The following is a 13139-nucleotide window of genomic DNA, read 5'->3' as shown; positions in this document are numbered from 1 at the left end:
GAGAATCCTGGACTCTTAACCTCTCTCTTGCTCTACAACTTTCCCCCACTGTGGTATAACTTGCTCCTCCAGGATTTGGCTCTTAAGTCACCTCTTTACAGACCTGGTGCCAGGTAAGGTAGGGAGAAAACCAGTCAGTATCAGTATCTGGTGTGACCACACATCTCCTTCACATAAGAGTTGATCAGGCTGTTGACTGTAACATGTGGAATGTTGTCCCACGCCTCTTCAATGGCTTTGTGAAGTTGCTGGATATTGGCGGGAACTGGCACACACTGTCGTACACGTAGAGCCAGAGCACCCCAAACATGCTCAATGGGTGACATGCTCAATGGGTGAGTATGCAGTGGTGGAGTCCTTACTGATTGTGATGTAATTATTAATGTATCTTGGTCTTGACTGTGTCTTTTTACCTACTAAGATTCCTCTTGAAAAGTCCAGTGCAGTCAAAAATGTGATTTTCCTGTGTTATTTCCACACTATGAGGTTGGAATAATACTGTGAAATTGCAAAAATGATAATGCCCTTTTAGTGTAAGAGCTTTGGCCTGCCCGATGACATCACCAGGTGGTTAAATTAGTTTAATAGACCAATGAGAGTTCTAAACCTTTAGTTTTCAGTCGCCCCCTCCCCACTCAGATCACTCCCAGACAGTCCGAGCAAAATTCTTGCTTGACTATCGCTCTTCGATAAGCTGTTTCTTTTTAACCATTTTAATTGAAAACAATCACACTAAGGTACTTTATTGTTACCCAAAAAATGATTTGCTATTGAGATAAAAACAGCTGCATTGGACCTTTAATGAAAAGCACAATATAAATAAAATGAGCATTGACTTCCACATGCAGTGCTTCCCTAATGTCTCCATTAGGTAAAGGTGTTGATCGTGAGTTTTATTCTCTTCCCCTCACAGGAACTGTGAGATGGCGAGCTTAATTTACCATACTGTATTTTTATTTTTGACGTTGTGTAAATATTAATTACAAATATATATAGAAAGGCACATTGTCAAAATACAATTTGGCATGCATTTAAAACGGAGTAAACATTCAAAAGACTTGACCCATCTTGCAGTCTACTAACTAACAGGTCTCCGTCACAGTATGAGCACCCAGCATCTCCGTCCTTTTCTAAAGAGACCATTACTACATCACTGGATGAGGAGAGGGCCCCTGTACATAAATATACACATAAATATACATTCAAATTTTTTTTTACATGCGCATACAGTTTGGTCCAACTTTAACAGTAGTCAGCTCAAGTACAGTATTGACCCAGACTCGTCCTGAGAGAGACAAACCAATCACTTCACCTTTCCCCCAAACAACATGCCAAACAAGCCGTAAATGAGGGTTTGTATTTTTGGCACATTTTTGTGGAATATGCATGTCAAAACCTAATAACAACCTTCTCCGCCTCTCCTCAGAACTGAAGCACCTGACGTTGGCATCGCCCCCCCCCAGTCCTGTTTAGGTGTCTAGTGGTATGTACTCTGAAGTAAAATCATGTTGTTATCGTAAGCGTGCACTTTGCATGGTTATTAAAATATATCTTAAAAACACATGTATCCTTAAACAAAGTAACGCAGAAGCGAAGCACAAAATATTTAGGGTCAAAAAAATAATAATCTACTTTAAGAATTTGAACAGGAACACCATACAGTACCCTGTGAATCCATAGGAGGTGCAGTTCAGCTTGTTATACAGTAGATCGAGTCATGAGTGAAGACAAACCAAAGGCGCATGATAACCCTGCAAAAACTATTCTTTCCAGTTATAAATCCAAAAATGTCATTGAACAAATGCATCGTTGGTCTTCTATCAGAGCAGAACGCAGTTTATGCTGGGTTTTGTTCCCGGTATGTGCCTTGTGAGTTGGGCAAGAGACAGGAACCTTTTAACACTTTTCTCCGTATTGAGGTTTGGGAGAGGAGGCTCATTTGGAAAGTTTGCTGATGACACGGATGAGAGCGGCATTCTCATCCTTTAGCCTCTGGTTGTCTGCTCGGAGATCCACCAGCACCTGGAAATACACGATAACACAGGAAGGGAGACAAAACAACATCAGGGCAAATAGGTTGTTTTTCTCTTCGTTGTCATCATGATCAGTTGATGGAAATCTATTGGTTGTTGTATGTTACAGATAATGCAATGTAGAACGATACAGAATAAAACCATATTCTCAGAACATGATTTTTATTTTACATAGTGTTTGGGGTAGATTCGTTAGTGTTTGTGTAATTTGGAGTTAGTTTGAGTACTTTTATGTGGTTAATGTTTTTGATGGTTTATTTTTTGGGGTAGAATGTGGTTAGTATGTTGGGTTTTTTTTAGGTTGTTTTGGGTTGTTGAATAGTTTAGGGTAGCTTATGGTTAGTGTTTTGGGCAGTTAGTAGGATCTCTTAGCACATAATCAACGCTAATAATTCTGCAGGTTATTTCAAGTCTGAACAGACACAATAGGCGTTAAATAGGCTAGCCCCGGTGACCAAACAATTCCCTTCTACCTTCAGCTCATCCTCCAGTTCCACTGCTTTTCTCTGGAGTGCTCTCTTCTCCTGCGAGTAAAACATACTGATTTTATAACTCACTCCCACATAGGTATGGAGCCTTTATGGCTAATGACACAGAGGTTACATTCCATTCGACCTCAATTGATCCAATAAATAAATCATTTCCTGAATTGGGAAGCTAAAAGTGAAATGGACTCACAAATCTCTCCAGTTCCAGCAGGGCCGGCCTCTCTGTGTTGCTCTCTTGACTCTGCAATGGAGACACAGACACAACAGGGCCAGTGATTGACGTGCACGGCTCAGCACAGAATCCGAGCGGTATAATGCCGACACATTGTGCGTGCTATAATCTGGAATCCATCGGTGCTCCTATGTTCCTGTGTATTGTTTGTCTTACACCAACGTAACTTCCCTTTCACACTGTCAAGAGTCGGACACAGAACACCGTCAGGACCCGCCTCCCTGACAAGACTGACAGTGTCCCAATACTCTTCGTCTCCCTCCTTTCCACTGCTACGTGGATCTAATATATTGAAACGGAATACCTGATAATCATATCCAGACTTATCTGTAGTTCCCAAATCTGTAGTTATGAGCGAGAGAAGACAAGGAAAAGAGTCATGGCACATGGCTTTGCTATACACCATGGATCTTGACCCATGGCCATCAACATCCAGACAGGATCATATCCTCACCTGTCGGAGTCTCTCCAGCTCCACTTTGCTCTGGCTGAGCAGCAGCGCCGTCTCCTGCAGCTTGTCTTTGAGCAGGCCGTTCTCCTGCAGCACCGACCTGTACAGCTAGGGGGCGACACCAAACAGGGATTCGGTCAAAGGCAGAGGACAGCAGCCTGGATATAGCCTAGCCACTGCAGTTCTAAATAGACTCCGTTTAAGTGGTTTAAACACCTATTTCACAGTTAGTCAGCTGCATCCATTCATTCCCCTCAGAGCATGTTTTTCTCTCACTTATTAAAATCTTTAGCTACCATCTTTCAAGTGCCTGAAGAATGTGTATTTAAATCACTGGGAGTCGTCAACAATACCATACCATTTTGTAGTCTGGTGAAGAATCTCCCAACTGAGGCTCACTGCAAATATAGAGTACATGATTTACTCAATATAAAAGAGGTTTAGTAATTCAGTATACTGTAGTATAGAAATTTAAAACACTTACCTGGGTGAACTATGATGGTGGTTTTCATCCTGTTGGGCTTCATCCATTGCATCCAAATGTTCATTCTTATAAAAAAATATATATATAAATACATATACAAATGGTACGTTTGACATCGACCACTAATATTATACCAGGCATTGTAATACAAGACCACTTTTGTGATAAAGAATCAGATTACATTTTGTGTGTGTGTGTGTTGGGGGGGGGGGGTCCTATCATTCAGGCCTACATTACAAAGCAGTCAAAATACAGAAATATAGCAATTACACAACTGAAAAAGAGGAAAAAAGAACATTTCAGGTCGGGTATAGGGTTCCTGTTCTGAGTATGAGGTTACGAAATACTGTGTCATTTCCTCTTTGACTTTGTAGGACATAACATTTACTTTGTACTTGTGGCATGTTGGATGTGGACAAGAAAGAGTGATATTGGTTGAGTCAAATTAAAGTTCAATCAGTTTATACAAAGAGGAAATGGTCAAATGATTAAAACAAAAAGACTACAAAAGCTCTCGCACAAATACTTTTTTTTTAAAAATATATATTGTTTTTAACCTTTATTTAACCAGGAAGGGCTCATTGAGATTAAAATCTCTTTTTCAAGAGTGCCCTGGCCAAGATAGGCCATTACAAAAAAGAAAATACAGACAGACATGAAAAACTACAAGTAATCTAGTAAAAACCATTGAATTCACAAGAGTATAAAACAGCATATTAAAAACATTGACAGGTCAGGGAATCAGCCTCAAAATCCTTCATCAGTGATTTGAAAACACCAAATCGGGACAAGTTCTTCCAGTTTAAAAGTATTCTGTAAGGTGTTCCAAGACGATGGCGCAGAGTACATAAAAGCCCTTTCACTATGAATATGTGTGAAGGGGTTCCTCCTCTTACCCCTAGCTGAACCACCCCGGTGGAGCGTCTCTCTCTCCTTCCCTTCCGCCGGTCCCGCACTCCTAGCCGCGTCTCTCCCTCGGACCCGACCTCCTTCACTGGGTCGGTGTCTACAATACAATAGGAACAGAATGACATTGCTAGATCGCGAAGGCATTTCAACAGCGCGGCTCGAAACTAACTTTTTCCACCGGTGGCGCTGGCGCTACCAACTTGACGGCACCAGCACGTGATACGGTCGCACCAATGTCATGCCGCTGCGTGCCGATAATGACCCGACCTGTGTCTCATAATGTGCCTGCATTCCATATAGAACCAGGCTAATAACGACTAGTCGTCTTTTACGTTAGCATGCCCTTGCAGTGTTTGGTATTCAGATGAATTTGCCAGTGGCACACTGGGCCAATGCCAACTGAAAGTTACCGGCCTGAATGAAAAGAATGCTGGCCAAGGAAAGCAGACGATGCGGCAATCAATTCAAATGTTATGTTTAATTGGCAGTAAGTGGTCTACAGCAGAGCTCTCTAACCCGGTTCCTGGAGAGCTACCGTCCTGTAGGTTTTCGCATCGCAAGAGACCATTGTGTTGGGCTAGCTGTGTTTTTGTGCTGTACAATGTAGGCTACACGTGATGGCAGAGTTTGATAAACAAATGCCCTGCAATTATCAAATCATCAAGATATCATTCAGCCAGGTATTTATTGGCAAGGTTATTTGGGAAAGCCTTTAGAAATGTGCACGACTCAATTTTGCATCGCAAAGATTAAACCGAGACTTTGGACCAAACTTTATGAATACCTGGTCTGCATACCCATTGTTGCAAACCTTTATAATCATTTTTTTTAAAGCATCAAATTGTGAACCAAAAAGTAACGTGCCCAGGAGAAAACATATATTAAAATCACTGGCACCCTAGCATCAAATTAAAAATGTGTGTTGCACTGCCAAGTCAAACGGTCGCAAATATGAGTTTTGGTTGCAATTTTGAGCCTTTAACAGACACTAAGGCAAGGCCAGGGCATGCATCTGATATTGCCAACTTGATGTTTTCATGACATTAAAATACTAGAATTCATAATCCTGTCTTCCTGAATGGCATTACTATTAATACATGAAAACAGCACATTTTTACCCACCACAGTCCCACTCACCTCTCTCAGCAGGTGTTATGGTGACTATAGGGCTGACATGCAGGATGTTGCTAGGTGGTGGATCAGCCGGTTTGGCTACGCTCTTCTCTGCCTCCTTCAAGTCAGTGAGCGTCACACCCTGTCACAGGAGACAAGCAAAAAAAAATCATGTTTATTATTTATGCTGAAAAGGTGGTCAGTTATGGTGACAAGATCCATTTGAAGTCCTCTGTAAGAGACGTAAAGAGATGGTTTATTGTGGCCAGTACCTGTGTGGAGCGGCGAGACTGGCGCATGAGGCGTGATCGTGCCTTCCTCTGAGACTCAGACTCCTCGTCTCTTACAGGGGCCTGGAACCTGAGGGGCAAACATCCACACAGCTCCATTAGAACCCATAGATTCACAATGCTCCAAAAAAGAACCCATCCACACAGCTCCATTAGAACCCATAGATTCATAATGCTCCAAAAAAGAACCCATCCACACAGCTCCATTAGAACCCATAGATTCATAATGCTCCAAAAAAGAACCCATCCACACAGCTCCATTAGAACCCATAGATTCAGAGCCGTAACCCGGGTTGTAGTTTCAGTGAAAAGGGTTGAAATATGAGAAATGATTAATACCGACACGTAGCATTGGCGACAGTCCAGTCAGTTGTAATGATGAATTGCATAAAATCATCAAGTCTTTACACATAGCGTTTTGGGGCATTACGTTGCGAGGCATTATGAGGCATGAACTAATCAAGGGCCGCACAAACACACATCAACGGAGCACACAGATGATCGTATTAATCACATTCACATGAATTATTAGCACATTACTTAGGATTCTGTATTAGCATCAGTGATGTAGAGGTTAAAAAAAGGTGGGTAATGGGTCAACTATAAACTCCAGTGTGCGATCAAGACTAACAAGAGCGTTGGGTCAGCAACACGAAAGGTCGCTGGTTCGAAGAACACATCCACACAGCTCCGTTAGAACCCTTAGGCTCATTATGCTTCCAAAGAACCCATCCACACAGCTCCTTTAGGATCCGTATATTCATTATGCTCCATAAGAACACATCTTTCGAATGGGACGATAAACGGGTGTCCTGACTCTCTGAGGTCATTAAAGATCCCATGGCACTTATCGTAAGAGTAGGGGGTGTTAACCCCGGTGTCCTGGCTAAATTCCCAATCTGGCCCTCAAACCATCACGGTCACCTAATAATCCCCAGTTTACAATTGGCTCATTCATCCCCCTCCTCTACCCCTGTAACTATTCCCCAGGTCGTTGCTGCAAATGAGAACGTGTTCTCAGTCAACTTACCTGGTAAAATAACGGAAAAATAAAAATAAATAAATCCACACAGCTCCGTAAAAGCACATCAACTTCATTTACAGCAGAAGAGACACACTCCTATGCTAGAACACATTGACAGTGCTTTAACAACTGCCTGTGTTGAGCGTCTCTCAGCATCTCTCATCACCCCTTCCTTTTTATGTGCCACACCCTGCCTCCTGCTACACCAACTACTCAGTCATCTTCCCTATAGTTGTGCCAGGCCACTAAGCTTTAAATGTGTGTTTACTGTGTGTCGTGTGGCTCTTACTTCCGTCTGTCTGGGTTGGTGTTGTTGGGACTATCGGCCAGGGGTTCTTTCCTCTGGGGGGTGGGCTGGACCCGGGCTGTACGACTGGCTCTGTCCTGGTCCCGCTCCTCCACATCCTTCTCCTCTGGAGTCTGCTGGACCACAGACAAGACAGGACCACAGGCAAGACAGGACCACAGGCAAGACAGGACCACATTAATACAGGGGAATAATAACACTCCTCTTGAACCTAATCGATTCATTGTTACTAGGCTGATGAGTCACATTTTTCTTGACGTTCAAATGGAAAGGACATTTTGTGAACATCAACAGCGAAGATACGAAATAACGAATAACTAAGAGTGTAAAGCCCGACAGACCCAGGAAGACAACACAACATCGACAGTACAGCTTAAGATACATTGAGACATGGCTTACCTTCTCAGCAGGGCTGACGGTGGAGGTGGCACTCTCTGTGTCTGGACTGGATAGAGTGGAGCTTTCTAAGACAGACAGACAGGAGGTGTACTCTGGTCAGTGGGTATTCATGACTGGGTACTCAAAATTGCCATACCACTTGACCGGAGCATTTTAAAATGTGAACATGTACTTCAATAAGTCTTCATTCTTCATGAAATGAGATATGTCTCTGTGTGTGTGTGTGTGTGTGTGTGAGACCAGCCATATTATATACCAGGGCTGCTCTCTTTCTCCTCGCTGAGCTCCAGGCCTTCAGACCTCCTCTCTTTAGACTGGTCCTGCACGTTCATCTTCTCCCTACTGCTCATCCTGCACACGGAGGTCCTGAAACACACACACACACACAGATGATTATTATCAGCATTTCACAGAAATCGGCTGCATTCTGATTCTTTACCCTCCTCCCAAAGTGTGCTCTCCTGCTCTTGGTCCATACATGGGAGGAGATAATGATCAGAATGTAGCCATGAAATTCATTGGAGGAACGCATCCAGTTCTGACACTGTCCAACACAATCCTCCCTGCTTTTATTGACAAGGAAGATGCCTCTTTCATAGTCAGCCATCTTTGTAAAATAACATTAGTCAATGAAGAACTATCCAATTGAATCTCATCGAAATTTCTTATGAAGACAAAACCATCTTTCTGCATGAAAATAAATATATATATATATAAATAATACTTGAGGCCAAGCCCACCACATTTACTCCAACTACAGTCTAACTTCAAAATAAATACTACAGATAAGAGGAAAAGAAACTATAGAAAATAAGATGCAGTAGTAATAAGGCATATCTGTTGTTTGTTATCAGATGCAGTAGTAATAAGGCATATCTGTTGTTTGTTATCAGATGCAGTAGTAATAAGGCATATCTGTTGTTTGTTATCAGATGCAGTAGTAATAAGGCATATCTGTTGTTTGTTATCAGATGCAGTAGTAAATAAGGCATATCTGTTGTTTGTTATCAGATGCAGTAGTAAATAAGGCATATCTGTTGTTTGTTATCAGATGCAGTAGTAATAAGGCATATCTGTTGTTTGTTATCAGATGCAGTAGTAATAAGGCATATCTGTTGTTTGTTATCAGATGCAGTAGTAATAAGGCATATCTGTTGTTTGTTATCAGATGCAGTAGTAATAAGGCATATCTGTTGTTTGTTATCAGATGCAGTAGTAATAAGGCATATCTGTTGTTTGTTAACAGATGCAGTAGTAATAAGGCATATCTGTTGTTTGTTATCAGATGCAGTAGTAAATAAGGCATATCTGTTGTTTGTTATCAGATGCAGTAGTAAATAAGGCATATCTGTTGTTTGTTATCAGATGCAGTAGTAAATAAGGCATATCTGTTGTTTGTTAACAGATGCAGTAGTAAATAAGGCATATCTGTTGTTTGTTAACAGATGCAGTAGTAATAAGGCATATCTGTTGTTTGTTAACAGATGCAGTAGTAATAAGGCATATCTGTTGTTTGTTAACAGATGCAGTAGTAATAAGGCATATCTGTTGTTTGTTATCAGATGCAGTAGTATTAAGGCATATACGGACCTCCGTCGTTTGTTATCGGCTTTTGCAGCAGTAGAGCCTGCAGGGTTCTGTCTGTCCACGATGGACTGCTCATTACGCCACTGTGAAGGGACACAGAAATATGACCACTGTCATTAAATAACACACATAATAATAATAATAATAATAGTGCAAGGCAAATATAGTAGCAAGAGTCATGACAGCATCACTCATCAGTAAGAGAAAAACTGGAAGACTGCCTTTTGCAGAACAGCCCAATATTACATGGCAAATATGGCAACAAGTCAAATGATACCCATTCTGAAAAGATGTGAAATCTACAATTAATATTTCACAATCAGGCAGTTTTGTATTGGCCATCTAGAGAACTATTTTGCACACATGAAGTGACAAAACAAAAGGGAAGTCTCACGTTGGCTTGTTTCTGTGACAGCTCCTCCAGCAGCGACACAACACTCTCATCAGCGACATCAAATGGAGTCTGACCCTGCAGGGTTGACGTTGCAAAATGAAAATAGGGCACAAAGGAAGCAGCAAGACCGTACGTGGCATCCCACTTCCTACCACGTGACGACGCTATATTAGCCTAGCATTTCAAAAAGTAGTAACAAATACCACAGAGACCTGGTATACAAGCAGTCGGCAATATTTCGGAGGGACATCGAGCAATGTCTTGAGGAGGACGGGCTCATTGTTAATTGGCTGGAATAGAATAAATGGAACGGCATCAAACATATGGAAATCACGATTGACTCCGTTCCATTAATTCCATTCATTACAATAAGCCTGTCCTCCGACAGCTCCTCCGGTATACACGTGTACGGCTCTAGTCTGTCTCACCCCATTGCTGCAGACCTCCATGTCGCAGAGTTGTTCAGCCAGTATCCTGCAGGCATCTCCCTGCCCCCAGTGTGACGCTGCGTGGAGAGGCGTCCAGCCATCACAGTCCATCTCTGACACGTCCAGACCACACTGGCATAGCAGTCTGAACCACAACAACAGAGAGGTTTAGCACAGAGAACAAAGCAGAAAGCCTATGCAATTGAGTTCATTCATTTTGTCTGTTTGTTTTTTAACAAGGCCCTGTTTTCCCATAAACTCAAAGAGTTATTGAGCTTGTCAGAGTGGCTGTGAGGGAGAGACAAGAAAAATAGGGTTTATTGAGAGAATTGGGACACGGTCATGGACACTCACTTGATGGCTTCCAGGTAGCCCTTGGCTGCAGCCACATGCAGGGGAGTGGCCCCAGTTTTGGGGTGCCGTAGTTCTGAGGGAGGCCCCTCTGTCAGCCAGGCTCTGGCGTCTTTCATGATCTGCTCCTCCTCCACCCGCTTAGCTGCCTCCACGTCCACCCCTGAGACGGGAATGAAATGTATAATCAACAACTCAACAAGAACGTGTAAAAAAGTGGTAGTCAAGAAGCTTCTTCCTCTCTCAACTCCATTGAAAATGGGAGAGCCTTGATTCTTGTTTAGCTCGATATGGAACGTTGACAGCATCACAAGCCAAAAATTGGCTAAGAGTGTGCCCTGGCTTCGCTTCCTTCTCAGTACCAAAGTAAGTCTTTATAAATCAGACACCACAACACTTATCACCCTGAATCTCTCCTTTGTTTCCTCCCCGTGTTGGTAGCACCGTAATCACCTTGTCTCACTGTGTATTGGTGCAGGAGCGACTCAGTGGCCTCGTCTTCAGCTATATCTAGCGGGACGTCGCCGTCGCAGTTCACAGCAGTGAGAGACGCACCCTGCTGCAAAAGGAAACTGAGATATGGAACGAGAGTTTGAAACCATCCACAACTGAGAAACAGGCCACATAATCAAGAGTAAACAAAAAGCAGTCGACCTGCTTTACAGGCCCTGCTGCACCAGACAACAATACAGCATTGTTGAATGGAGAAACATTGGCACAGGGAGGCTACGCTTAGGCATCAAAATCAGGTTAACTCAATTGCAAAGACTGCCCAACACTATAAGAGAGGAATGTAGAAAGCTTTCATAGGTAGCCCCTATTATATTGCCCGATGTTGAAGTGATATACTGTACATACTCAGTGATCTCCAGGTTCCCACAGGTGGCTGCCACATGCAGCGGAGTCCAGCCCTCACTGTCCACCTGGTTTATGTTGGCACCCCGAGCCAGGAGAAAGACCATCACCTCCATGCTCCCATCTATACAAGCCTACAGTGAATGAGGAAGGAGGGTGATGATAATCAATGCTCCAGTATGACTTATAGGTTGTAGAGTCAATACACAGACACTACATTTGACTCATTTACCACAAGTCCTTACCTGGTGAAGAGCTGTGATTCCATCAGCATTGGCACAATTCACAACCTCTCCCTGGTAGTCTCCATTCTTGCCTTCTATCTCTTTTGCATCTTTCAGCATCTCTTGGGCCTCATCTGTGTCACCACTGGCACAAGCTGCCAGGAACTCGGCAGCAGTATCAAACCGCACTCGCCTCCTACAGTCGAGGTCATCATTTAGGGACATTACTCAGGATATTAAAGTTAATATTTTACCAGCACTCCACGGCAGCTATTCATATCTCATTATTTGCATACATGAAAGGCTGATCATATTCCCCTCCTCCAAATAGTCCATGTTAAACCCAGTGGTTGTCAACAACAGTGGTGGACTGTAGCTAACTAGATATGTAGTTAGCTAACTTAACTAGTCAGCCAGCAACATAGTTAACTGCCTGATAACTTTCCAAAAATGACTAGCCAGCCAATGTGGGTGTGTTAGCTACATATTCTGTCGAATAGTGTAGAGAACTGTTCTAAATCTACTAACGTTAATAGACCGTAGACAATGTATGCATGCATGTGCCATTGTTGTGATTGCAGACATAGATAGTTAGCGAGATAAACATTGAAGTATCAGTAAAGCTAGCTAGCAAGTGCCTAGCCCACGCACAGCATTCCTGAATAGCATCCGGTATAGTATTAGTACTAGCTAGCTAGCGATAACCTAGCTAGCTGGCTAGTTAGCTAGTAATGCATCAATCTGACAATACAGTACCTTCGTTTGAGTAGACGACTATTGGCTTCCCCGGTGGTCGATCCGCTTCCCTCCACATCCTGAGAATGGTCCTTTGAAACGGAGTTGTTTACGGCCTCCGAGCAGCCTGCATCCTCGACATCGCCCCGCCACCTTCGCCTGGGCACAGCCGGTTCTCTGTCGGTGCTAGAACCTGACCAGCGCTTCAGTTGTTCTTGCCGTTTATCCTTTGCTGTGTCCCCCATTATTATCCGACGAGGGCTTTATTCAATAAAATATATATTCGATAGAAAAGACACACCCTCCATGTGTATAGTTTCACTTCCTTATTCAGAGCACTGGGTGTGAAGCCAAAGATGGTGCATAAAATGAAGATGTCCCACTCCGGCCGTTAACCATTGAAAAAAATGTCACAGTTCCGGTCTACTTAAGGAGTAGGTTAGCTGACAACGAAAACGATGCGTGCGCTTCAATGGGGGCAGAAGTCAGTGTGTTGTTGTGATTCTGGTTGGCCAGATAGCAACAATGAGAAGAGGCTGCCATCTAGGGCATCGTAGGTGGCTAATTTCAGCTAGTTTAATCTTCTTCTTGATACAATGTCTTGTGTTGAGGTGTTTTGACTGATGCAATGTCTATCCTAATGTGACTAAAAATGTACTAGCTAACTATTGAACAATGTATTTGAGAGACAAGTGCTCATTGTGCAAATCTATTTATGTTTTCAATAAACATTGGAGACAAAATATAGTTTACATGTTGTCAACAATCTAAGCTAAACCTGTCTGTTTTGCCCAATAGTCCGCCACAGTGGACTGGTCATAATACCCATAAAACC

At 42.8% G+C, this 13139-nt stretch overlaps 1 protein-coding gene across 2 annotated transcripts; it reads right to left on the bottom strand.

The window, feature by feature from the left end:
* Window positions 1–781: 781 nt before the first annotated feature.
* On the bottom strand, window positions 782–12712 carry LOC139424640 (protein phosphatase 1 regulatory subunit 12C-like). Of its 2 annotated transcripts, none has more exons than XM_071176667.1 (20): window positions 12326–12712; window positions 11591–11765; window positions 11349–11479; window positions 10944–11062; window positions 10494–10653; window positions 10140–10284; window positions 9712–9786; window positions 9321–9400; window positions 7987–8096; window positions 7731–7795; window positions 7314–7444; window positions 5983–6070; window positions 5735–5852; window positions 4585–4694; window positions 3689–3753; window positions 3563–3602; window positions 3208–3312; window positions 2712–2762; window positions 2507–2557; window positions 782–2022 (listed from the first exon to the last, which is right to left on the bottom strand). In XM_071176667.1, the coding sequence occupies exons 1-20, from the start codon at window positions 12547–12549 to the stop codon at window positions 1936–1938; spliced, it is 2130 nt and encodes a 709-aa protein (XP_071032768.1). In that variant the 5' UTR covers window positions 12550–12712; the 3' UTR covers window positions 782–1935. The 2 variants fall into 2 exon arrangements, with proteins under 2 accessions (XP_071032768.1, XP_071032767.1); XM_071176666.1 differs by having other exon boundaries at window positions 937–2022; window positions 7314–7447; window positions 12326–12656.
* Window positions 12713–13139: the final 427 nt, after the last annotated feature.

The sequence above is a fragment of the Oncorhynchus clarkii genome, chromosome 13 (assembly GCF_045791955.1).
Source record: "Oncorhynchus clarkii lewisi isolate Uvic-CL-2024 chromosome 13, UVic_Ocla_1.0, whole genome shotgun sequence".
NCBI classification, from domain to species: Eukaryota; Metazoa; Chordata; class Actinopteri; order Salmoniformes; family Salmonidae; genus Oncorhynchus; species Oncorhynchus clarkii.
This window is presented reverse-complemented; position numbering and strand designations above follow the sequence as displayed.